We start from the raw sequence: 27,139 nt of genomic DNA on the forward strand, positions 1-27,139 counted from the left end.
TGGGTTTATGTCAGCTTGATGAACACACACATACACACATCCTAACTCCTCCTAACTCCTCCTAACCCCTCCTAACTCCTCCTAACCCCTCCTAACTCCCCCTAACCCCTCCTAACTCCTCCTAACTCCTCCTAACCCATCCTAACTTCTACTAACCCCGCCTAACCCCTCCTAACTTCTCGTAACCCCTCCTAACTCCTCCTAACCCCTCATAACTCCTCCTAACCCCTCCTAACTCCTTCTAACCCCTCCTAACTCCCCATAACCCCTCCTAACTCCCCTAACCCCTCCTAACTCCTCCTAACCCCTCCTAACTCCTCCTAACCCATCCTAACTTCTCCTAACCCCACCTAACCCCTCCTAACTTCTCCTAACCCCTCCTAACTCCTCCTAACCCCTCCTAACTCCTCATAACCCCTCATAACTCCTCCTAACCCCTCCTAACTCCTCCTAACTCCTTTTAACCCCTCCTAACTCCCCCTAACCCCTCCTAACTCCTCCTAATTCCTCCTAACTCCTTCTAACCCCTCATAACTCCCCCTAACCCCTCATAACTCCTCCTAACTCCTCCTAACTCCCCCTAACCCCTCATAACTCCTCCTAACTCCTCCTAACCCTTCATAACTCCTCCTAACCCCTCCTAACCCCTCCTAACCCCTTCCAACTCCCCCTAACCCCTCCTAACCCCTCCTAACTCCTCCTAACTCCTTCCTAACTCCTCCTAACCCCTCCTAACTCCCACTAACCCCTCCTAACTCCTCCTAATTCCTCCTAACCCTCCTAACTCCTCCTAAACCCTCCTAACTCCTTCCTAACTCCTCCTAACTCCCCCTAACTCCTCCTAACCCCTCCTAACCCCATCTAACCCCTCATAACACCCCCTAACCCCTCATAACCCCTCCTAACTCCTCCTAACCCCTCATAACTCCTCCTAACTCCTCCTACCCCCTCCTAACTACCCCTAACCCCTCATAACCCCTCATAACTCCTCCTAACTCCTCCTAACCCCTCCTAACCCCTCCTAACTTCTTCTAACCCCTCCTAACCCCTCCTATCTCTTCTTAACTTCTTGCGGATCAGTGGGACGCGGATCACTTCCGGTGAAATTGCAGAGCGTCAAATTAAAATTAAATTACTAGAAATATTACACTTTCATGAAATCACAAGTGCAATACATCACAATAAAGGTTAACTCGTTGTCAATACAGCCGCTGTGTCAGATTTCAAAAAGGCTTTCTGGCGAAAGCAAACCATTCGATTATCTGAGGACAGCGCCCAGCACACAAATGTATAACAAATCATTTTCAACCAGGGAGTTGCGACACGAAAGACAGAAATAGCGATATAATATATGCCTTACCTTTGAAGATCTTCGTTTTCTATCCAAATCTACCAATTATATGCATATTATAGCTTCTGGGCCTGAGTAGCAGGCAGTTTACTTTGGGCACGTTTTTCATCCGGACGTCAATATACCGCCCCCTATCCCAAAGAAGTTAACTCCTCCTAACCCCTCCTAACTCCACCAAATGTAACTCCACTCTTCTCCTCTTACAGGTACCCTGCTTCATCACTGATGACTCATGTAGTATACCGTTTTTTCCCAGAGCTCTGTCCAGTCCCTAGCCACAGAAAAAGAGAAAGGGGGGGCACACAGAGAGAGAGAAACAGACTTCTCTCTACTGTCATTTACCTGCTAATAACACATAGCTTTCTAATGGGCCTAGCATTCTTAGATTGCCTCCAGCTTATTTTTTTATTTAACCTTTATTTAACTATGCAAGCCAATTAAGAACAATTTGTTATTTACAATGACGGCCTACACCAGCCAAACATGGACGACGCTGGGCCAATTGTGCACAAACCTATTGGACTCCAAATCAGTTGTGATACAGCCTGGATTCGAACCAGGGTGTCTGTAGTGACACCTCTATCACTGAGATACAGTGCCTTAGACCGCTGCGCCACTCAGGAGCCCTTTATTTGTTTGAGGGTGACCCGAAGCACACTGAGCGAGGCTTTGACAATCACTGTAAGGATGGAGACTTTAATTAGTCTAGCACTACAGTACTAGATGAGTCACTCTCAAGCTGCCGGAGGATAGAACGTTTTTAAACAAATTAGAAGGGAACTGAAATGGAGAAGAACCATGGAAACGAAACGAGGAGGGGTGAACAATGGGAAGTTCTTACCTTTTGATATATATATACAGTATGGCATGCCAATAGTGTGCAAAGCTGTCAACAAGGCAAAGGGTGGCAACTCTGATGAATCTCAAATATAAAATATATTTTGATTGGTTTAACACTTTTTTGGTTGCTACATGATTCCATATGTGTCATTTCATAGTGTTAATGTCTTCACTATTATTCTACAAGGTAGAAAATAGTAAAAATAAAGAAAAACCCTGGAATGAGTAGGTGTTCAATCTTTTGATTGGTACTGTATATAATGTAAATGTGATCTAACTTAAAATGTATGATATTAATCTAGTTTAAAAGATGATAAAGATGATAAAGAACCTAATTATTATTTTTAAAGCAAAAAAGGGTACAAAACAAGCAATGATGCAAACACCTCATGAAAGCTGATCTAGTTGAAAATAATCATTTAAAAAAGAAAAGCAAAAAAGGCTCTAGAGGCAGCAGACTAGTGGTGATCATAGGGCTTAGGGAGGAGGAGAGCCCTTAGTGCACTGCAGAGGGATGATGGTGGGGGGCTTAGGGAGGAGGAGAGCCCTTAGTGCACTGCAGAGGGATGATGGTGGGGGGCATAGGGAGGAGGTGAGCCCTTAGTGCACTGCAGAGGGATGATGGTGGGGGCATGAGGGGGGGCAGGAGGTGAGCCCTTAGTGCACTGCAGAGGGATGATGGTGGGGGGCATAGGGAGGAGGTGAGCCCTTAGTGCACTGCAGAGGGATGATGGTGGGGGCATAGGGAGGAGGTGAGCCCTTAGTGCACTGCAGAGGGATGATGGTGGGGGGCATAGGGAGGAGGTGAGCCCTTAGTGCACTGCAGAGGGATGATGGTGGGGGGCATAGGGAGAGGGATGAGGTGAGCCCTTAGTGCACTGCAGAGGGATGATGGTGGGGGCATAGGGAGGAGGTGAGCCCTTAGTGCACTGCAGAGGGATGATGGTGGGGGCATAGGGAGGAGGTGAGCCCTTAGTGCACTGCAGAGGGATGATGGTGGGGGGCATAGGAGGAGGTGAGCCCTTAGTGCACTGCAGAGGGATGATGGTGGGGGGCTTAGGGAGGAGGTGAGCCCTTAGTGCACTGCAGAGGGATGATGGTGGGGGCTTAGGGAGGAGGAGAGCCCTTAGTGCACTGCAGAGGGATGATGGTGGGGGGCATAGGGAGGAGGAGAGCCCTTAGTGCACTGCAGAGGGATGATGGTGGGGGGCTTAGGGAGGAGGAGAGCCCTTAGTGCACTGCAGAGGGATGATGGTGGGGGGCTTAGGGAGGAGGAGAGCCCTTAGTGCACTGCAGAAGGATGATGGTGGGGGTGGGGGCTTGAGGGAGGAGGAGAGCCCTTAGTGCACTGCAGAGGGATGATGGTGGGGGTGGGGGGCTTAGGGAGGAGGAGAGCCCTTAGTGCACTGCAGAGGGATGATGGTGGGGGCTTAGGGAGGAGGAGAGCCTTTAGTGCACTGCAGAGGGATGATGGTGGGGGCTTAGGGAGGAGGAGAGCCTTTAGTGCACTGCAGAGGGATGATGGTGGGGGCTTAGGGAGGAGGAGAGCCCTTAGTGCACTGCAGAGGGATGAGGGTGGGGGGCTTAGGGAGGAGGAGAGCCCTTAGTGCACTGCAGAGGGATGACGGTGGGGGCTTAGGGAGGAGGAGAGCCCTTAGTGCACTGCAGAGGGATGATGGTGGGGGCTTAGGGAGGAGGAGAGCCCTTAGTGCACTGCAGAGGGATGATGGTGGGGGGGGAGGAGGAGAGCTTAGGGAGGAGGAGAGCCCTTAGTGCACTGCAGAGGGATGATGGTGGGGGCTTAGGGAGGAGGAGAGCCCTTAGTGCACTGCAGAGGGATGATGGTGGGGGATGGGGGGCTTAGGGAGGAGGAGAGCCCTTAGTGCACTGCAGAGGGATGATGGTGGGGGTGGGGGCTTAGGGAGGAGGAGAGCCCTTAGTGCACTGCAGAGGGATGATGGTGGGGGCTTAGGGAGGAGGAGAGCCCTTAGTGCACTGCAGAGGGATGATGGTGGGGGCTTAGGGAGGAGGAGAGCCCTTAGTGCACTGCAGAGGGATGATGGTGGGGATGGGGGGATGATGGTGGGGATGGGGGGCTTAGGGAGGAGGAGAGCCCTTAGTGCACTGCAGAGGGATGATGGTGGGGGTGGGGGGCTTAGGGAGGAGGAGAGCCCTTAGTGCACTGCAGAGGGATGATGGTGGGGGTGGGGTGGAGGGCTTAGGGTGGAGGATTTAAGGGCCTTCTGCATGTGTATTTTATATTGGGTTGAACAGAGAGGGTAGACAGAGAGGTGAGTAAGACTGTATGTGTATTTTATATTGGGTTGAACAGAGAGGGTAGACAGAGAGGTGAGTAAGACTGTATGTGTATTTTATATTGGGTTGAACAGAGAGGGTAGACAGAGAGGTGAGTAAGACTGTATGTGTATTTTATATTGGGTTGAAGAGAGGTGAGAGAGGGTAGACAGAGTAGACAGAGAGGTGAGTAAGACTGTATGTGTATTTTATATTGGGTTAAACAGAGAGGGTAGACAGAGAGGTGAGTAAGACTGTATGTGTATTTTATATTGGGTTAAACAGAGAGGGTAGACAGAGAGGTGAGTAAGACTGTATGTGTATTTTATATTGGGTTGAACAGAGAGGGTAGACACAGAGGTTAGTAAGACTGTATGTGTATTTTATATTGGGTTGAACAGAGAGGGTAGACACAGAGGTGAGTAAGACTGTATGTGTATTTTATATTGGGTTGAACAGAGAGGGTAGACAGAGAGGTGAGTAAGACTGTATGTGTATTTTATATTGGGTTGAACAGAGAGGGTAGACACAGAGGTTAGTAAGACTGTATGTGTATTTTATATTGGGTTGAACAGAGAGGGTAGACACAGAGGTGAGTAAGACTGTATGTGTATTTTATATTGGGTTGAACAGAGAGGGTAGACACAGAGGTGAGTAAGACTGTATGTGTATTTTATATTGGGTTGAACAGAGAGGGTAGACAGAGAGGTGAGTAAGACTGTATGTGTATTTTATATTGGGTTGAACAGAGAGGGTAGACACAGAGGTTAGTAAGACTGTATGTGTATTTTATATTGGGTTGAACAGAGAGGGTAGACAGAGAGGTGAGTAAAGACTGTATGTGGTAACAGAAAGGAGCCTAAGGTCAAGGGACCTCTGAGGTATGGGATATGTGACATGGAGGACGGGTGGATGAGAGGGGGTGGAGGGATGTAAGATAGGAGGGGTGGAACACGCACATGCATACGCACACGCACACACACAACCCCCCACCCCACGCACACACCAAGTACTCCACCTCAGACTCACCTGGCAGAAGACAGGTTTGTATCTGTCTGAGAACAGGAGGGTCAGCTCTTCTGAGTCGTACTCCTGGGGCAGCCGGTCCACACAGAGGCACTTAGAGTGGAGGTGGTGACCCGCAGTCAACTGGTTCACATCTGTCCATTGGACCATGACCGCACGGTCCCCCTCTGGTCGCCCCAGTAGCTCCGACCGCGCCCGCGACGCTGAGTCCTTCTTCATGTATTCCACAAAGCCGTAGCCCTTGGAGTGTCCGGTGAGCTCGCTGTAGACCAGGAAGCAGCGCTCTATGTTTCCGTAGGAACGGACTAGGTCCTCCAGCTGCTGGGCAGTAAAGGTGTGGGGCAGGTTGGTGAGGCAGAGCAGACTGTCTGTGGGCTGGAGCTGCACTGTGATGTCCCGGCTGCGCACAATGCTCTGGTGGAGGGAGCGGATGGCATCCTGAGCCTGGTCACCGTTCAGCAGGGTCACAAATGCTGGAGGGACACGGATAGGGGCGCACAGAGACAGGGACGGAGGCAGGGACGCAGAGAAAAGGACGGAGACAGGGGGACACAGAGAAAAGGACGGAGACAGGGAGACAGGGTACATGGATGCACAGAGACAGGGACGGAGACAAGGACATGGACACACAGAAACAGGGACAGAGACAGGGACATGGACACACAGAGACAGGGATGGAGACAGGGACATGGACACACAGAAACAGGGACAAAGACAAGGACATGGACACACAGAAACAGGGACAGAGACAGGGACATGGACACACAGAGACAGGGATGGAGACAGGGACATGGACACCCAGAAACAGGGACAGAGACAAGGACATGGACACACAGAAACAGGGACAGAGACAGGGACATGGACACACAGAGACAGGGATGGAGACAGCGACACGGACAGGGATGCACCGAGACAGGGACGGAGACAAGGACATGGACACAGAGACATGGGACATGGACAGGGAGATAGACATGGACAAGGAGACATGGACAGGGAGACACAGACACAGACATGGACAAGGAGACACAGACATGGACAGGAAGACACAGACATGGACAGGAACATGGACAGAGACAGAAACAAGGAGACACACAGCCAGAGAAACACAGAGACACGCATAGAGACACACAGAGACACACAGAGACACGCATAGAGACACACAGAGACACGCATAGAGACACACAGAGACGCACAGAGACACACAGAGACACACAGAGACGCACAGAGACGCACAGAGACGCACAGAGACACACAGAGACACACAGAGACATGCATAGAGACACACAGAGACAAACAGAGACACGCATAGAGACACATAGAGACACACAGAGATACACAGAGAGAAAGTCCCACATTAGCTGGGAGCAACCTGGAAATAATCCACTCACTGACAGACATATTTAACCTGCTTATAAACACACATTGACAAAACAGCATGCTAGATCACTATGACAGGGGAGGCGTTTACAACATCACAGGCCAATAAACATGGATAATCAAACCTGAACCCTTTCAAACTAGTGCTAACAGCCCGAAACAACGCCCCCCAACATGTCCCCTCTCGCCTCCAGTCGCCGACACGCCAGTGCAGTGATTCATGGGCCGTGAAATGAGGCGGTAATGAATTGATATGGAATGTGTAGCGTAGCTAAAATATCCCACTGCCGAGCGAGGGCTGTAGTGATAGCAGCTTCTGTCTGACAGACTGACTAGCTGGCCAAAACACGTGACTGCTGATTTAAAAATACATCTAAAACTTAATTTCAGAGTGCTGGTCATCTTCTTCATAAGTGACTAAATGATTGTTAAACCTGCTAAACAGTTAGTGTCTGTGGTAGGTCTGTGTTGAATATTCAGTTTAATTTAGTTGAATTTATTTGCACCAAAGAAAACAAGTGATAAACATCAATACAGGTACAAAGATGTATTAAAAAAAGTGGTGTGCAGGTGTGGTTGGAGGACTGTGAAAACAGATAACAGTGGTGTGCAGGTGTGGTTGGAGGACTGTGAAAACAGATAACAGTGGTGTGCAGGTGTGGTTGGAGGACTGTGAAAACAGATAACAGTGGTGTGCAGGTGTGGTTGGAGGACTGTGAAAACAGATAACAGTGGTGTGCAGGTGTGGTTGGAGGACTGTGAAAACAGATAACAGTGGTGTGCAGGTGTGGTTGGAGGACTGTGAAAACAGATAACAGTGGTGTGCAGGTGTGGTTGGAGGACTGTGAAAACAGATAACAGTGGTGTGCAGGTGTGGTTGGAGGACTGTGAAAACAGATAACAGTGGTGTGCAGGTGTGGTTGGAGGACTGTGAAAACAGATAACAGTGAAAACAGATAACAGTGTGCAGGTGTGGTTGGAGGACTGTGAAAACAGATAACAGTGGTGTGCAGGTGTGGTTGGAGGACTGTGAAAACAGATAACAGTGGTGTGCAGGTGTGGTTGGAGGACTGTGAAAACAGATAACAGTGGTGTGCAGGTGTGGTTGGAGGACTGTGAAAACAGATAACAGTGGTGTGCAGGTGTGGTTGGAGGACTGTGAAAACAGATAACAGTGGTGTGCAGGTGTGGTTGGAGGACTGTGAAAACAGATAACAGTGGTGTGCAGGTGTGGTTGGAGGACTGTGAAAACAGATAACAGTGGTGTGCAGGTGTGGTTGGAGGACTGTGAAAACAGATAACAGTGGTGTGCAGGTGTGGTTGGAGGACTGTGAAAACAGATAACAGTGGTGTGCAGGTGTGGTTGGAGGACTGTGAAAACAGATAACAAAACCTACTGATTATAAATGAGGTGTGGTTGGAGGACTGATCAGTAAAAAATCAACAGTACTATATCTAAATCTTTTTGGATTTATTTTTAATTTAACCTTTATTTAACTTGACAAGTCAGTTAAGAACAAATTTTTATTTACAATGATGGCCTAGGAACTGCCTTGTTCAGGGGCAGAACGACGGAACCTTTCATGGCTATCAGCCTCTTGCAGGTGACATCTTTCAAAGCAGAGCCGAGACAACACTATCAGGGCCTGTTGCATTTATCCTAATGCCCTTCCAGCGTTCTGAGAACGTTGTGCTTAAGTGCATCAGGATAGAGACTAATACTGGCATTACCAGGAGAGGGATTTGGGTGCTGTCGAGTCATGAAGGATTTGAGAGACACCGGCACAGTTTAGCAGTGATCCCACTGATGTCTGATGAAACTGATGGTGGAGCTGAACCCAGAGCACTAATGTGATTCCAGGATTGTTCTGTCAGATAACACCAGAGAGGACCTCTCTCCCACGTCCCACCCGTTGACTGCTACAACTCCCAGCTCCATGTGCACGACTTCACATTCTATTAAAACGTTAATACACGCCGTCTGCAATCCTGCCCTGCAACCGCCCGCACAGAAATCAATTAACTCAACACTCTAATACTCAAAGTGCATAATGGATCTATTTCTCTGAGCTGAGATGGTATTCTGGGCATACTGCGGTAAGCACAGTAACATCCCACTGAGAGTAGCCTGTATGCTGTCTTAGGCAGACTTTATGCCCTCTCTGAAGCGTTCCCTCTCTTTCTGTGTTTCTCTTTCTCTCTTTATTTCTCTCTCTCTCTCATTCTTTCTCTTTCTCTCCCTTCATCAAACAATACACTCCAAGAAGTGGTGGCTTACGAAATGGAACACCACTGCTCAATATTTTCTTCATGTGAGAGAGTGGAGTGGAGAAATGGAGGAAGAGGGGAGGAATGGAGGGAGGAGGGGAGGAATGGAGGGAGGAGGGAGGAATGGAGGGAGGGAGGAGGAGGAATGGAGGGAGGGAGGAGGGAGGAATGGAGGGAGGAGGGAGGAATGGAGGGAGGAGGGGAGGAAATGGAGGGAGGAGGGGAGGAATGGAGGGAGGAGGGGGAGGAATGGAGGGAGGAGGGGAGGAGGAATGGAGGGAGGAGGGGAGGAATGGAGGGAGGAGAGGAATGGAGGAGGAGGGGAGGAATGGAGGGAGGAGGGGAGGAATGGAGGGAGGAGGAGTGGAGGAATGGAGGGAGGGAGGAGGGAGGAATGGAGGGAGGGAGGAGGGGAGGAATGGAGGGAGGAGGGGAGGAATGGAGGAGGGAGGAGGAATGGAGGGAGGAGGAGTGGAGGAATGGAGGGAGGGAGGAGGAGGAATGGAGGGAGGAGGAGGGGAGGAATGGAGGGAGGAGGGAGGAGGGGGAGGAATGGAGGGAGGAGGAGAGAGGAATGGAGGGAGGAGTGGAGGAATGGAGGGAGGAGGGGAGGAATGGAGGGAGGAGGAGGAATGGAGGGAGGAGGGAGGAGTGGAGGAGGAAATGGAGCGAGGAGGGGAGGAATGGAGGGAGGAGTGGAGGAATGGAGGAGGAGGGAGGAATGGAGGGGAGGAGGGAGGAATGGAGGGAGGAGTGGAGGGAGGAATGGAGGAATGGAGGGAGGAGGAGGAATGGAGGGAGGAGGGAGGAGGAGGGAGAGGAGGAATGGAGGAGGAGGGAGGGATGGAGGGAGGAGGAGGAATGGAGGGAGGAGGGAGGAATGGAGGGAGGAGGGAGGAATGGAGGGAGAGGAGGGGAGGAATGGAGGGAGGGAGGGGAGGAATGGAGGGAGGAGGGGAGGAATGGAGGGAAGGAGGGAGGAATGGAGGGAGGAGGGAGGAATGGAGGGAGGGAGGAGGGAGGGAGGAGGATGGAGGAATGGAGGGAGGAGGGAGGAATGGAGGGAGGAGGAGGGAGGAATGGAGGGAGGAGGGGAGGAATGGAGGAAGGGGAGGAGGAGGAATGGAGGGAGGGAGGAGGAGGAATGGAGGAGGAGGGAGGAATGGAGGGAGGAGGGGAGGAATGGAGGGAGGAGGGGAGGAATGGAGGAGGAGGAGGAATGGAGGGAGGGAGGAGAGGAGGAATGGAGGGAGGAGGGGATGGAGGGAGGAGGGAGGAATGGAGGGAGTGGAGGGAGGAGGGGAGGAGTGGAGGAATGGAGGGAGGAGGGAGGAATGGAGGGAGGAGAGGAGGAATGGAGGGGAGGGAGGAATGGAGGGAGGAATGGAGGGAGGAGGGAGGAATGGAGGGAGGAATGGAGGGAGGAGGGAGGAATGGAGGGAGGAGGGGAGGAATGGAGGGAGGAGGAGGAATGGAGGAGGAGGGGAGGAATGGAGGGAGGGAGGAGAGGAATGGAGGGAGGAGGGAGGAATGGAGGAGGAGGGAGGAATGGAGGGAGGAGGAGGAGGAATGGAGGGAGGAGGGAGGAATGGAGGGAGGAATGGAGGAATGGAGGGAGGGGGAGGAATGGAGGAGGAGGGAGGAATGGAGGGAGGAGGAGGAATGGAGGGAGGAGGAGGAATGGAGGGAGGAGGAGGAGGAATGGAGGGAGGGAGGAGTGGATGGAGGAGGAGGAGGAATGGAGGGAGGAGGAGGAATGGAGGGAGGAGGAGGAATGGAGGGAGGAGGGAGGAAGGAGGGAGGGATGGAGGGGAGGGAGGAGGGGAGGAATGGAGGGAGGAGGAGGGGAGGAATGGAGGAAGGGAGGAGGAGGAATGGAGGGAGGAGGGAGGAATGGAGGGAGGAGGGGAGGAATGGAGGAGGATGGAGGAATGGAGGGAGGAGGAGGAATGGAGGGAGGAGGGAGGAATGGAGGGAGGGAGGGGAGGAATGGAGGGAGGAGGAGGAGGAATGGAGGAATGGAGGGATGGAGAGGAATGGAGGAAGGAATGGAGGGAGGAGGGGAGGAATGGAGGAGGGAGGAGGAGGAATGGAGGGAGGAGGAGGAATGGAGGAGGAGGGGAGGAATGGAGGGAGGAGTGGAGGAATGGAGGGAGGAGGGAGGAATGGAGGGAGGAGGGAGGAATGGAGGAGGAGGAGGGAGGAATGGAGGGAGGACGAGGAGGAGGAATGGAGGGAGGAGGAGGAATGGAATGGAGGGAGGAGTGGAGGAATGGAGGGAGGAGGAGGAATGGGGAGGAATGGAGGGAGGAGGAGGAGGAGGAATGGAGGGAGGAGGGAGGAGGAGGAATGGAGGAGGATGGAGGAATGGAGGGAGGAGGGAGGAATGGAGGGAATGGAGGGAGGAGGGGATGAGGAATGGAGGGAGGGGAGGGAGGAATGGAGGGAGGAGGGAGGAATGGAGGGAGGAGGGAGGAATGGAGGGAGGAGGAGGAGGAATGGAGGGAGGAGTGGAGGAAGGGAGGGAGGAATGGGGGAGGAATGGAGGAGGAGGAGGAGGAGGGGAGGAATGGAGGGAGGAGTGGAGGAATGGAGGGAGGAGGGAGGAATGGAGGGAGGAGGGAGGAGAGGAATGGAGGGAGGAGGGAGGAATGGAGGGAGGAGGGGAAGGAATGGAGGGAGGAGGGAGGAATGGAGGAGGAGGGGAGGAATGGAGGGAGGAGGGAGGAATGGAGGAGGAATGGAGGAGGAGGGAGGAGGAATGGAGGGAGAGGGAGGAATGGAGGGAGGAGGGAGGAGGAGTGGAGGGAGGAATGGAGGGAGGAGGAGGGAGGAATGGAGGGAGGAGGAGGAATGGAGGGAGGAGGAGGAATGGAGGAGGAGGGAGGAATGGAGGGAGGAGGAGGAATGGAGGGGAGGAGGGGAGGAGGATGGAGGAGGAGGAGGAATGGAGGAAGGAATGAGGGAGGAGGGAGGAATGGAGGAGGAATGGAGGAGGGAGAAGTGGAGGAGGGAGGGGAGGAATGGAGGGAGGAGGGAGGAATGGAGGGAGGAGGGAGGAATGGAGGAGGGAGGAGGGAGGAATGGAGGGAGGAGGGAGGAATGGAGGGAGGGGAGGAAATGAGGGAGGAATGGAGGAGGAGGGAGGAATGGGAGGAGGGAGGAATGGAGGGAGGAGAGGAATGGAGGGAGGAGGAGGAGGAATGGAGGGAGGAGGAGGAATGGAGGGAGGAGGGGAGGAATGGAGGGAGGAGGGAGGAATGGAGGGAGGAGGAGGAATGGAGGGAGGAGGAGGAATGGAGGAGAGGAGGAGAATGGAGGAATGGAGGGAGGAATGGAGGAGGAGGAAATGGAGGGAGGAGGAGGAGGAGGAATGGAGGGAGGAGGAATGGAGGAGGATGGGAGGGGGAGGATGGAGGGAGGGGAGGAATGGAGGAGGGGAGGAGGGAGGAATGGAGGGAGGAGGGAGGAATGGAGGGAGGAGGGAGGAATGGAGGGAGGAGGGGAGGAATGGAGGGAGGAGAGGAGGAATGGAGGGAGGGAGGAGGGAGGAATGGAGGGAGGAGTGGAGGAATGGAGGGAGGAGGGGAGGAATGGAGGGAGGAGGGGAGGAATGGAGGGAGGAGGGAGGAATGGAGGGAGGAATGGAGGGAGGAGGGGAGGAGGGGAGGAATGGAGGGAGGAGGGGAGGAATGGAGGGAGGAGGAGGAATGGAGGGAGGAGGGGAGGAATGGAGGGAGGAGGAGGAGGAATGGAGGGAGGAGGGGAGGAATGGAGGGAATGGAGGAGGAGGGAGGAATGGAGGGAGGAGGAGGGGAGGAATGGAGGGAGGGAGGAGGGAGGAATGGAGGGAGGAGGGGGAGGAATGGAGGGAGGAGGGGAGGAATGGAGGGAGGAAGGAATGGAGGGAGGAGGGAGGAATGGAGGGGAGGAGGGAGGGGAGGAGGATGGAGGGAGGAGGAGGGGAGGAATGGAGGGAGGAGGGAGGAATGGAGGAGGAGGGAGGAATGGAGGGAGGAGGGGAGGAATGGAGGGAGGGAGTGGAGGAATGGAGGGAGGGAGGAATGGAGGGGAGGAATGGGAGGAGGAGGAATGGAGGGAGGAGGGGAGGAATGGAGGGAGGAGGGGGAGGAATGGAGGGAGGAGGGAGGAATGGAGGGAGGGAGGAGGGAGGAATGGAGGGAGGAGGGGAGGGATGGAGGGAGGAGGAGGAATGGAGGGAGGAGGGGAGGAATGGAGGGAGGAGGGGAGGAATGGAGGGAGGAGGGAGGAATGGAGGGAGGAGGAGTGGAGGAATGGAGGGAGGGAGGAATGGAGGAATGGAGGAATGGAGGAGGAGGAGGGAGGATGGAGGGAGGAGGGAGGAATGGAGGGAGGAGGGGAGGAATGGAGGGAGGAGTGGAGGAATGGAGGGAGGAGGGGAGGAATGGAGGGAGGAGGAGGAAGGAGGAGGGAGGAATGGAGGGAGGAGGAGGAGGAATGGAGGGAGGAGGAGGAATGGAGGGAGGAGGGAGGAAATGGAGGGAGGAGTGGAGGAATGGAGGGAGGAGGGGAGGAATGGAGGGAGGAGGGAGGAATGAAGGGAGGAGGAGGAGGAATGGAGGGAGGAGGGAGGAATGGAGGGAGGAGGGGAGGAATGGAGGAGGGGAGGAATGGAGGAGGGAGGGGAGGAATGAGGAAGGAGGGAGGAATGAGGAGGAGGAGGAATGGAGGGAGGAGGGGAGGAATGGAGGAGGGAGGAGGGAGGAATGGAGGGAGGAGGGGAGGAGGAGGAATGGAGGGAGGAGGGAGGAATGGAGGGAGGAGGGGAGGAATGGAGGAGGATGGAGGGAGGAGGAGGGAGGAATGGAGGGAGGAGGAGGAGGAATGGAGGGAGGAGGAGGAATGGAGGGAGGAGGAGGAATGATGGAGGAATGGAGAGGAGGGGAGGAATGGAGGGAGAGGAGGGAGGAGGAGGGAGGAATGGAGGAGGGGGAGGGGAGGAGGGAGGGAATGGAGGGAGGAGGAGGAAGGAATGGAGGAGGAGGGAGGAATGGAGGGAGGAGGAGGAATGGAGGGAGGAGGGGAGGAATGGAGGGAGGAGGGAGGAATGGAGGAGGGAGGAGGAGGAGGAGAGGAGGAGGAGGAGGAATGGAGGGAGGGAGGAGGATGGAGGAATGGAGGGAGGAGGAGGGAGGAGGATGGAGGAGGATGGAGGGAGGAGGGGAGGAATGGAGGGAGGAGGGGAGGAATGGAGGGAGGAGGAGGAATGGAGGAGGATGGAGGAATGAGGGGAGGATTTTATGGAGGAGAGGGAGGAATGGAGGGAGGAGGGAGGAATGGAGGAGGAGGGAGGAGGAAATGGAGGGAGGAGGGGAGGAATGGAGGGAGGAGGGAGGAATGGAGGGAGGAGGAGGAGGAATGGAGGGAGGAGGAGGAGGAATGGAGGAATGGAGGAGGGAGGAGGAGGGAGGAATGGAGGGAGGAGGAGGAGGAATGGAGGAGGAGGGAGGAATGGAGGGAGGAGGAGGAAGGAGGGAGGGAGGGGGAGGAATGGAGGGAGGAGTGGAGGAATGGAGGGAGGGAGGGGAGGAATGGAGGGAGGAGGAATGGAGGGATGGAGGAGGAATGGAGGGAGGAATGGAGGAATGAGGGAGGGGGAGGGAGGAATGGAGGAGGAATGGAGGGAGGAGGGAGGAGGAATGGAGGGGGGAGGAGGGGAGGAATGGAGGAGGAAGGAATGGAGGGAGGAGGAGGAATGGAGGGAGGAGGAGGAATGGAGGGAGGAGTGGAGGAATGGAGGGAGGAGGGGAGGGAGGAGGAAATGGAGGGAGGAGGGAGGAATGGAGGAGAGGAGGGGAGGAGGAGGGGAGGGAGGGAGGAGGAGGAATGGAGGGAGGGAGTGGAGGGAGGAGGAGGAATGGAGGGAGGAGGGAGGAATGGAGGGAGGAGGGGAGGAATGGAGGGAGGAGGGGAGGAATGGAGGGAGGAGGGGAGGATTGGAGGAATGGAGGGAGGAGGAATGGAGGAGGAGGGGAGGAGGAGAGGGAGGAACGGAGGAGGATGATGAGGAGGAGGGAGGAATGGAGGGAGGAGGAGGAGGAATGGAGGGAGGAGGGGAGGAATGGAGGGAGAGGAGGATGGAGGGAGGAGGGAGGAATGGAGGAGGAGGGAGGAATGGAGGGAGGAGGAGGGAGGAGGAGTGGAGGAATGGAGGGAGGAGGAGGAGGAATGGAGGGAGGATGAAGGAATGGAGGGAGGAGGGAGGAATGGAGGGAGGAGTGGAGGAATGGAGGGAGGAGGAGGGGAGGAATGGAGGGAGGAGGGAGGAATGGAGAGGAGGAGGGGAGGAATGGAGGGAGGGAGGAATGGAGGAGGGAGGAGGAGGGAGGAATGGAGGGATGAGGAGGGAGGGGAGGAATGGAGGGAGGAGGGGAGGAATGGAGGGAGGAGGAGGAATGGAGGGATGGAGGAGGAGGGAGGAATGGAGGGAGGAGTGGAGGAATGGAGGGAGGAGGGGAGGAATGGAGGGAGGAGAGGGAGGAATGGAGGGAGGAGGGGAGGAATGGAGGGAGAGGGGAGGAATGGAGGGAGGAGGGAGGAATGAGGGAGGAGGGAGGAATGGAGGAGGAGGGAGGAATGGAGGGAGGAGGGAGGAATGGAGGGAGGAGGGGAGGAATGGAGGGAGGAGGAGGAATGGAGGAGGAGGGAGGAATGGAGGGAGGAGGGGAGGGAGGAGGGAGGAGGAGGGGAGGAGGGAGGAATGGAGGAGGAGGAGGGAGGAATGGAGGGAGGAATGGGAGGAATGGAGGGAGGAGGGAGGAATGGAGGGAGGAGGGAGGAATGGAGGGAGGAGGAGGAGGGAGGATGGAGGGAGGGGGGGAGGAATGGAGGGAAGGGGAGGAATGAGGGAGGAGGGAGGAATGGAGGGAGGAGTGGAGGAATGGAGGGAGGAGGGGAGGAATGGAGGGAGGGAGGAGGAATGGAGGAATGGGAATGGAGGGAGGAGTGGAGGAATGGAGGGAGGAGTGGAGGGAGGGGGAGGAATGGAGGGAGGAGGGGAGGAATGGAGGGAGGAGGGGGAGGAATGGAGGGAGGAGGGGAGGAATGGAGGGAGGAGGAGGAGGAGGGGAGGATGGAGGGAGGAGGGGAGGAATGGAGGGAGGAGGGGAGGAATGGAGGGAGGAGGGAGGAATGGAGGGAGGAGGGGAGGAATGGGGGAGGAGGGAGGAATGGAGGAAGGAGGGAGAGGATGGAGGGAGGAGGAGGAATGGAGGAGGAGGGAGGAATGGAGGGAGGAGGGAGGAATGGAGGGGAGGAGGAGGGGAGGAATGGAGGGAGGAGGGAGGAATGGAGGGAGGAGGGGAGGAATGGAGGGAGGAGGGGAGGAATGGAGGGAGGAGGGGAGGAATGGAGGGGAGGAATGGAGGAGGAATGGAGGGAGGAGGGGGAGGAATGGAGGGAAGGAGGAGGGGAGGAATGGAGGGAGAGGAGGGGAGGAATGGAGGGGAGGGGAGGGGAGGGAGGGGGAGGAATGGAGGGAGGAGGGGAGGAATGGAGGGAGGAGTGGAGGAATGGAGGGAGGAGGGGAGGAATGGAGGGGAGGAGGGGAGGAATGGAGGGAGGAGGGGAGGAATGGAGGGAGGAGGAGGAATGGAGGGGAGGAGGGAGGAATGGAGGGGAGGAATGGAGGGAGGGAGGGGAGGAATGGAGGGAGGAGGGGAGGAATGGAGGGAGGAGGGAGGAATGGAGGGAGGAGGGAGGAATGGAGGGAGGAGGGGAGGAATGGAGGGAGGAGGGAGGAATGGAGGGAGGGAGGGAGGAGGAATGGAGGAATGGGGCGAGGAGGGGAGGAATGGAGGGAGGAGTGGAGGAATGGAGGGAGGAGGGGAGGAATGGAGGGAGGAGTGGAGGAATGGAGGGAGGAGTGGAGGGAGGAGTGGAGGAATGGAGGGAGGAGGGGAGGAATGGAGGGAGGAGGGGAGGAATGGAGGGAGGAGGGGAGGAATGGAGGGGAGGGAGGGAGGAGGAGAGTGGAGGAATGGAGGGAGGAGGGAGGAATGGAGGGAGGAGGGGAGGAATGGAGGAGGAGGGAGGAATGGAGGGAGGAGGGAGGGAGGGAGGAGGGAGGAATGGAGGAGGAGGAGGGGAGGAATGGAGGGAGGAGGGAGGAATGGAGGAGGGAGGAATGGAGGGAGGAGTGGAGGAATGGAGGGAGGAGGGAGGGAGGGAGGAGGGGAGGGAGGAGGGGAGGAATGGAGGGAGGAGGGGAGGAATGGAGGGAGGAGGGGGAGGAATGGAGGGAGGAGGAATGGAGGGAGGAGTGGAGGAATGGAGGGAGGAGGAGGAATGGAGGGAGGAGGGAGGAATGGAGGGAGGAGGAGGAATGGAAGGGAGGAGGAATGGAGGAGGAGGGAGGAATGGAGGGAGGAGGGAGGAATGGAGGGAGGAGGGGAGGAATGGAGGGAGGAGGGGAGGAATGGAGGGAGGAGGGGAGGAGGGGAGGAGGAGGAGGGATGGAGGGGAGGAGGGGGAGGAATGGAGGGAGGAGGGGAGGAATGGAGGGAGGAGGGGAGGAATGGAGGGAGGAGGGGAGGAATGGAGGGAGGGGAGGAATGGGAGGAGGGGAGGAATGGAGGAGGAGGGGAGGAATGGAGGGAGGAGGGGAGGGAATGGAGGGAGGAGGGGAGGGAATGGAGAGAGGAGGGGAGGAATGGAGGAGGAGGGAGGAATGGAGGGAGGGAGGGGAGGAGGGGAGGAATGGAGGGAGGAGGGGAGGAATGGAGGGAGGAGGGGGAGGAATGGAGGGAGGAGGGGAGGAATGGAGGGAGGAGGGAGGAATGGGAGGGGAGGAATGGAGGGAGGAGGGGAGGAATGGAGGGAGGAGGGGAGGAATGGAGGGAGGAGGGGAATGGAGGGGAGGGGAGGAATGGAGGAGAGGAGGGGAGGAGGGGAGGAATGGAGGGAGGGGAGGAATGGAGGGAGGAGGGGAGGAGAATGGAGGGGAGGAATGGAGGGAGGAGAGGAATGGAGGGAGGAGTGGAGGAATGGAGGGAGGAGGGAGGAATGGAGGGAGGAGGGGAGGAATGGAGGGAGGAATGGGGATGAAGGGAGGGAGGAGGAGGAGGAGGGAGGAGGGAGGAATGGAGGGAGGAGGGGAGGAGGGAGGAATGGAGGGAGGAGGAGGGGAGGGAATAGGGGAGGAATGGAGGGAGGAGGGGAGGAATGGAGGAGGAGGGGAGGAGGGGAGGAGGAGGGAGGAGGAGGGGAGGAATGGAGGGGAGGAGGATGGAGGGAGGAGTGGAGGAATGGAGGGAGGAGGGGAGGAATGGAGGGAGGAGGGGAGGAGGGGAGGAATGGAGGGAGGAGGGGAGGAGGGGAGGGAGGATTGGAGGGAGGAGGGGAGGAATGGAGGGAGGAGGGGAGGAGGGGTATGGAGGGGAGGAGGGGAGGGATGGAGGGAGGAGGGGAGGAGGAGGAGGAATGGAAGGGAGGGGAGGAATGGAGGGAGGAGGGGAGAATGGAGGGAGGAGGGAGGAGGGGAGGTATGGAGGGAGGAGGGGAGGAATGGAGGGAGGAGGGGAGGAGGGGAGGTATGGGGAAGGAGGAGGGAGGAATGGAGGGAGGAGGGGAGGAATGGAGGGAGGAGGGGAGGAGGGGAGGTATGGAAGGAGGAGGGGGAGGAATGGAGGGGGGAGGGGAGGAATGGAGGGAGGAGGGGAGGAATGGAGGGAGGAGGGGAGGAGGGGAGGTATGGAAGGAGGAGGGGAGGAATGGAGGGAGGAGGGGAGGAATGGAGGGAGGAGGGGAGGAGGGGAGGTATGGAGGAGGAGGGGAGGAATGGAGGGTGGAGGGGAGGAATGGAGGGAGGAGGGGAGGAGTGGAGGGGAGGAATGGAGGGAGGAGGGGAAGAATGGAGGGGAGGAATGGAGGAATGGAGGGAGAGGAGGGAGGAATGGAGGGAGGAGGGAGGAATGGAGGGAGGAGGGGAGGAATGGAGGGAGGAGGGGATGAAGGGAGGGGGGAGGGAGGAGGGGGAGGAGGGGAGGAATGGAGGGAGGAGGGGAGGAATGGAGGGAGGAGGGGAGGAGGGGGAGGAATGGAGGGAGGAGGAGGAGGAATGGAGGGAGGAGGGGAGGAGTGGAGGAATGGAGGGAGGAGGGGAGGAATGGAGGGAGGAGGGGAGGAGGGAGGTATGGAAGGAGGAGGGGAGGAATGGAGGGAGGAGGGGAGGAATGGAGGGAGGAGGGGGAGGAGGGGAGGTATGGAAGGAGGAGGGGAGGAATGGAGGGAGAATGGGAGGGGAGGAGGAGGAGGTAATGGAGGGAGGAGGGAGGAATGGAGGGAGGGAGGGGGAGGAGGAGGAGGTATGGAAGGAGGAGGGGAGGAATGGAGGGAGGAGGGGAGGAATGGAGGGAGGAGGGGAGGAGGGGAGGTATGGAGGGAGGAGGGGAGGAATGGAGGGAGGAGGGGAGGACAGCTAAAACGTCTTAAATAGTTTACACAATAATCTTATAATACAGAGGCGTTCCAGAAGCTGCTGACAGGTTGTCAGGTTAAACGTTTCTCTCCAAAATACAAAGAGGCTCTTAATTACAGGGCTTGGCTTCAAAACGCAGCGATTGAATTGTATTTCTATAAGGACTGTGTATGGCAAGAAGAACGTAAGGAAAGAAAGACAGAGGGAATCTGATGTGGAATCATCTCATAGCCTACAATTCTACATACCATGTTTCCTTGTGAAGTCGCTAATTAAAAACACAGGACACTAAGGAGGACAGTGATGACTACTGTATGAATCACATTGTGTAGAACACAGGGCTTTGTTCACCTACTATGCTCCTGTCAATACCGTACTGTAGATGACATCCTCTCTGTTTCTTCACTATGGCCATGTCTGTACTCCATGTACCCAACAGATGGTATCACAGGATGGGAACATGCCCCAACCCACATTAACATTCCTCTTCGTCCACATCACTGAGAACTTCTCATGGACCAACACCACCACTCGTGTCAAGAGGGCGCAACAGCGTCTTTACTTCCTAACGTGGCTGAAGAAATTTGGTATGCCACCCCGAGTCCTCTCCAAATACTACCACTGTACCATCGAGAGTGTCCTGACCGGTTTCATCACGGCCTGGTACGGAAATTGCTCCATCCGCGACCACAAGGCCCTCCAGCGGATGGTGAAGACGGCCCAGTTCTTCCACCCATCCAGGACATCTACATGAAACGATGCATGAGGAATGCATGCAGCATCATCAAGGACCCCACACACACTCCAGTTCTCTCCCGTTCTGTCGGGGACAGACGATATCCGAGCATGAGGTCTGATACCAACAGGCTCAGAGAGAGTTTCTATCTACAAGCCATCAGACTGCTGAACACTTGAACTGGCCTGACCTCCTGCTCTGATTCTCCACATCACAACTGCTGCTACTAGACTCCTATTATACTGCTACATGTATATACTTGCCTCCCCACGCCCCGTCCCTTCCCCAAAACACATGTAAATATTGGACTAAAATATTGGACTAAAACATTTAAACGTGTTAACCCTCGCAAGGCTGCCGGCCCAGACGGCATCCCTAGCCGCGTCCTCAGAGCATGCACAGACCAGCTGGCTGGTGTGTTTACAGACATATTCAATCAATCCTTATCCCACTCTGCTGTCCCCACATGCTTCAAGATGGCCACCATTGTTCCTGTTCCCAAGAAAGCAAAGGTAACTGAGCTAAACGATTATCGCCCCGTAGCACTCACTTCCGTCATCATGAAGCGCTTTGAGAGACCAGTGAAGGATCATATCACCTCCACCCTACCTGATACCCTAGACCCACTCCAATTTGCTTACCACCCCAATAGGTCCACAGACGATGCAATCGCAATCACACTGCATACTGCCCTAACCCATCTGGACAAGAGGAATACCTATGTAAGAATGCTGTTCATCGACTACAGCTCAGCATTTAACACCATAGTTAAATGCTTTAACACCCTGGGTCTCGACCCCACCCTGTGCAACTAGGTCCTGGACTTTCTGACGGGCCGCCCCCAGGTGGTGAGGGTAGGTAACAACATCTCCACCCTGCTGATCCTCAACACTGGGGCCCCCACAACCGTGCGTTCTGAGCCCTCTCCTGTACTCCCTGTTCACCCACGACTGCGTGGCCATGCACGCCTCCAACTCAATCATCAAGTTTGCAGACGACACTACAGTGGTAGTCTTGATTACCAACAATGATGAAATGGCCTACAGGGAGGAGGTGAGGGCCCTCGGAGTGTGGTGTCAGGAAAACAACCTCTCACTCATCGTCAACAAAACAGAGGAGATGATTGTGGACTTCAGGAAACAGCAGAGGGAGCACCCCCCTATCCACATCGATGGACAGCAGTGGAGAAGGTGGAAAGTTTTAAGTTCCTCGGGGTACACATCAAGGACAAACTGAAATGGTCCACCCACATAGACAGCGTGGTGAAGAAGGTACAATAGTGCCTCTTCAACCTCAGAAGGCTGAAGTAATTTGTCATCAAAAACACTCACAAACTTCTACAGATGCACAATCGAGAGCATCCTGTCGGGCTATATCACCGCCTGGTACGGCAACTGCTCCTCCCACAACCGTAAGGCTCTCCAGAGGGTAGTGAGGTCTGCACAACGCATCACCGGGGGCAAACTACCTGCCCTCCAGGACACCTACACCACCCAATGTCACAGGAAGGCCAAAAAGATTATCAAGGACAACAACCAACCGAGCCACTGCCTGTTCACCCCACTATCATCCAGAAGGCGAGGTCAGTACAGGTGCATCAAAGCAGGGACCGAGAGTCTGAAAAACAGCTTCTATCTCAAGGCCATCAGACTGTTAAACAGCCATCACTAACATTGAGTGACTGCTGCCAACATACTGACTCAAATCTCTAGCTACTTTAATAATTAAAAATTGGATGTAATAAATGTATCACTAGTCACTTTAAACAATGCCACTTTATATAATGTTACATACCCTACATTACTCATCTCATATGTATATACTGTACTCTATACCATCTACTGCATCTTGCCATTTGGTCATTGCTCATCCATATATTTTTATGTACATATTCTAATTCATTCCTTTACACTTGTGTGTATAAGGTAGTTGTTGTGAAATAGTTAGATTACATGTTAGATATTACTGCACGGCCCGAACTAGAAGCACAAGCACTTCGCTACACTCGCATTAACACTAACCATGTGTATGTGACCAATAAACATTTGGTTTGATTTTGACTATAAATTGTGCCTTCCTGTATTGTGCCTTCCTGTATTGTGCCTTCCTGTGCCTTCCTGTATTATACTTATGTATAATACAGTGTTTATTATATATAATACATAATACAATGTTTATTATATTCTATTGAGGCATTTACTTTATGTTGGTATTCTTATCTTGTGTTATTTCTTATTGTTGTTGCATTGTGGAGAAGGAACCTGTAAGTAAGCATTTTGTTGGCCAGTGTATACCCTGTGTATCCTGTACATATGACTAACAAACAGGCAAGGCCCAGCTAGAAGGACAGTCCCAGAGTTCATGGCTGTAACACACACAGATGATTTGTTTTTCCTCATCCCTTTTGTTGCCGTTGGAAGCTGAAACTAGGCCCCGCCTGCTGATTTACAGCACGTCAGTTAAAGGAGCATCCACTATAGGCAAAGCCATGGTTCTTGTCTCTCTCTGCAAACACACACAATCTGGATATAAACACACAGAGACGCAACAGACACGTGTCAACAGAACAAGGTCAACTCGAGTCCAACTCTTTCACAGCAAGAATGAATGTTTTCTCTCCACAAACGTAGACCTGGCGTCTCTTTCTCTCCCTCCCTGACAGCTAACATAAAGCTCAGAGAGAGAGAGAAATGTAATTGAATTGAGAAAGAGAAATGTAATTGAATTGAGAGAGAGAAATGTAATTTAATTGAGAGAGAGAAATGTAATTGAATTGGGAGAGAGAAATGTAATTAATTGAGAGAGAGAGAAATGTAATTGAATTGAGAGAGAGAAATGTAATTGAATTGAGAGAGCGAGTGAACACGTTTCACTGTTATCACAAACTGTTCATCAGAGCAGCACTTTAATTTGCATCTCTCCTCAGCGACCCTGGTCTAAAGTAATGTGTTCTGCATAGGAACCAGCCACTCACACTCACACTCTTCACTCAGCACCATCACTTACTGGTGACCCCCAGTTCCAGGCCCTCTAGCCCTCAGCCTCTCTCAGCCCCCCCTCCACAGCTCCAGCCCCTCTAGCCCCCATCCTCTCCTCCCCCCCATCTCCAGCCCCTCTAGCCCCTCAGCCTCTCTCAGCCTCTCCTTCCCCCAGCTCCAGCCCCTCTAGCCCCAATCCTCTCTCAGCCTTTCCTCCCCCAGCTCCAGGCCCTCTAGCCCTCAGCCTCTCTCAGCCTCTCTTCCCCCAGCTCCAGCCCCTCTAGCCCCCATCCTCTCTCAGCCTTTCCTCCCCCAGCTCCAGGCCCTCTAGCTCTCAGCCTCTCTCAGCCTTTCATCCCCCAGTTCCAGGCCTTCTAGCCCTCAGCCTCTCTCAGCCTTTCATCCCCCCAGCTCCAGGCCTTCTAGCCCTCAGTCTCTCTCAGCTCCTTCAGCCCCCATTCATGAATGGCCAGAAAGTGGCATACTCATTCCACAGCTCGTTCCACAGCTTCCCTACCTCCCTGCCACATAATTTCCATCACTCACTTTCTCTCCCTGCATGTAACACTAACTCAAGCCTTCTCCTCTTCGCTCCTCGTCTATGCTAGTCTGATGTCATTAGAGTTGAAAAAGTCCCTGAATAGCCCTCTGAACCATATCATAGAATCTAACGCCCATGCCACCACAACCTGAAAATATCACTCCCCCATCACACCAGAGACGGCTTCCTTCCCCTTCGTGTAGAGACTGAAACTAGCCTGTCTATATGATCTGTGAACCACAATAACACTCTAGATAAGTAGAGAGGACACATATGCCATCTGCTCTCTAATTTAGACTGTCAACAGTGTTAAGGCCATTGATGGGAAACCCATAGCTCAGGTCAGGGGGACAGTAAACTGTTGATGCTACAGCAGAGACATGGTAAGAGACTGAGTGAAAATGTAGTCTGTTCAGGACCCCTGGGCTATGATAAACTTGGTAGTGTACGGGCAGAGTCCTGAAGGGAGAATCTCTCTGGAAGTGTTATTTATGAAGTGAAACTTAAGTATTCCCTCTGCTAGTAATGTAAGCACCAGGATTCACAAGTGGGTCTGATATAATGATGGGTCATATGAACTAAAGAGATCCCACACACAGTACAGCTGCCCTCAAGGATCAGATATTGCCTGTATGGCAGGTTAGCAACATAATAATTTGGTCTCAGGGGTCTTTGTGCGCTTCAGACCTGTTGACTCTGATAACCCATTGCAAACGGTCAGCACAGTGTGTGGCTGGATAGATGGGGATGTTGTGTGTGACTCAGTGGTGCAAGTCAGACTCAACACACACACACCTGCTGTTTGTAGAGATAACACCAGAGAGGATGATAGGGCTGGGTGTGAGACTGCCAAGTGTTCCTGTGACAACTGTTGTTTTGTCACTATCATTACCAAAACTGGCTTCATCACCATCATCCTCATCATTACCAATACTGGCTCCATCGTCATCATCATCATCATTACCGATTCTCTCTTCATCATCCTCATCATCATCAGCATCCTCATCATCATTACTAATACTGCCTTCATCATCATCATCATTACCAATACTGGCTTCATCGTCATCATCATTACCGATACTGGCTTCATCATCATCATCTTCATCATCATTACAGATACTGTCTACATCATCCTCATCATCATCAGCATCCTCATCATCATTACCAATACTGCCTTCATCATCATCATCATCATAATTACCTGTACTGTCTTCATCACCCTCCTCATCATTATCATCATCATCATTGATACTGCCTTCATAATCATCATCATCAATACTGCCTCCATATTCATATTCATCATCATCATCAATACTGCCTTCATCATCATCATCATCATCATCATTATCAATACTACTTTCATTCTCATCATCATTATTACTAATACTGTCTTCATCTTCATCATTACCAATACTGCCTTGATTTTCAGCATCAGCATTACCAATACTGCCTTCATCTTCATCATCATTATCAATACTACCTTCATTCTAATCATCATCATTACCATTACTGTCTTCATCATCATCATCGATACTGTCTTCATAATCATCATTGTAATTATCAATACTGCCTTCTTCATCATCATCATTACCAATACAGCCTTCCTCTTCATCATCATCATTACCAATACTGCCTTCATCATCATCATTACCAATACTGCCTTCATCATCATCATCATGACCTTCTAAACTTTCAGTTAAAACACAGACAGGCTCTTTAGTTTATCAAGGAGAGGTGTTGTGAAGAGGTCGAATAGCTTAATTAACGACCTGCACAGCACTGAGGCTATTGTTACCTATTTAAATGGGACTGTCTCAGGAAGATGAAACAATAGAAGAAGACAGAGCCCTATAGGAGAACTCTCAGGTTTGATTTCCTGGATCCAAACAGAGCTCCATCAAATACTATGAAACTAGGAGCAGTGCCATGGAGAAGCAAATCAATTAGACAGCGGAGTGTGACACACGCAGTAAAACACAAATCCAATTGTTTTGTCCAGGTTGAGATAATAGGGACTTAACAGGGAACACCTGGCAAACTATGAGTTGGCTACTGAATGGGATCAATCCAAACAAAACATATCTATCACATAGCACACACGGCCTGGCATGGGCACGGCCTGGCATGGGCACTGCTGCCCTCAATTACAGCTACTGACTCACACAGAACAGATGGACAGATGACGATGGAGACAGAGAGAGAGGGAAAGAGAGACAGAAATAACAAGAGGGAGAGATGGGGAGAAAGCAAGAGAAAGAGGGATAGATCTGCCTGCAGTTGTCCTCCAGGGCATTACAGGGCTGAGAGGTCTCAAGTGGTATTGTCACTAAGAGCTGAGTTATAGACAAGTAGACCCATAATGGCTCTATCTGTTAAGGAGAAAACTCACCAGACCGATTGTCAGTGTGCACATTACGGGCCATTCGTTGGCTGTTCGTTGACTTGCTTTCGGTGCTGTGTGCTAGCGGGACCACCCACCCGTTTCTTCTATTTCTACATTACATACTTTTAGATTTGTGTTGTGAATTGTTAGATATTACTGCACTGTTGGAGCTAGAAACACAAACATTTCACTACACCCGCAATAACATCTGCTAAATATGTTTATGCGACTAATACAACTTGATTTGATACATGTCGAATCAGTTTGCTAAGTACTCGAGGCCGGCAGACGCTTGACAATCCTACCGGTTTGTCTGTGCCTTTACTTTGTGGCAAATTTCCAGGAGTCAAAAGAGACGACAATTTACATCTAAAGGCTTTAACACATTTAGATAAAGTGTCTTTGTTGATATTATACAATAACAGGGGAAAGGGCTAGTCAGAACATTGCCCTCTCAGAAACAGATGTGGTTCTATAAACATGTAGCATCTTTAGGTCATTGGCTAGTAGAAACCGCATGGATGTGGAGCTTCAGTACAGTGGGTTATATAATGGGATGTTGCAGGCTGTCAGATACATGGCCGGCCCGCTCATTATGCAGCCGCTTAAGGTGGTAGATTGTCGAGGGTGGCAATTTCTGAGCAAAACTCACATTGTTCTGCCCTAAAACAAAAACAATTTCTCTTAACCAGTGGCATAGGGGCTTTTTAGGTGAGCGCTGATGCCGTCCTTCGATAAGCAGTGCCCACTTTGTCAAAAGCAGGGCCGCAAAATATTTTGCTTGAATGGCAAAGACCGGCCCTGGTCAGATAGGATACAAGCTCTCCTTCTTCAAGCAATGCACTTGACTTTCATAGTACACTGTTCATCTTCCTGTCTCTTTAC

General features: G+C 53.4%; 1 protein-coding gene across 1 annotated transcript in view; it reads right to left on the bottom strand.

Annotated features, from left to right (window-relative positions):
- raver2 (ribonucleoprotein, PTB-binding 2) overlaps positions 1–27,139 on the bottom strand; it is a 287,019-nt gene that overhangs the window by 213,800 nt on the left and 46,080 nt on the right. Inside the window, exon 3 of the mRNA XM_065009214.1 lies at positions 5,516–5,985. Coding sequence (XP_064865286.1) covers positions 5,516–5,985 — 470 coding nt within the window. The remainder of the gene's footprint in view (positions 1–5,515; positions 5,986–27,139) is intronic.

The sequence above is a fragment of the Oncorhynchus nerka genome, linkage group LG24, assembly GCF_034236695.1.
Source record: "Oncorhynchus nerka isolate Pitt River linkage group LG24, Oner_Uvic_2.0, whole genome shotgun sequence".
In the NCBI taxonomy this organism is placed as follows: Eukaryota; Metazoa; Chordata; class Actinopteri; order Salmoniformes; family Salmonidae; genus Oncorhynchus; species Oncorhynchus nerka.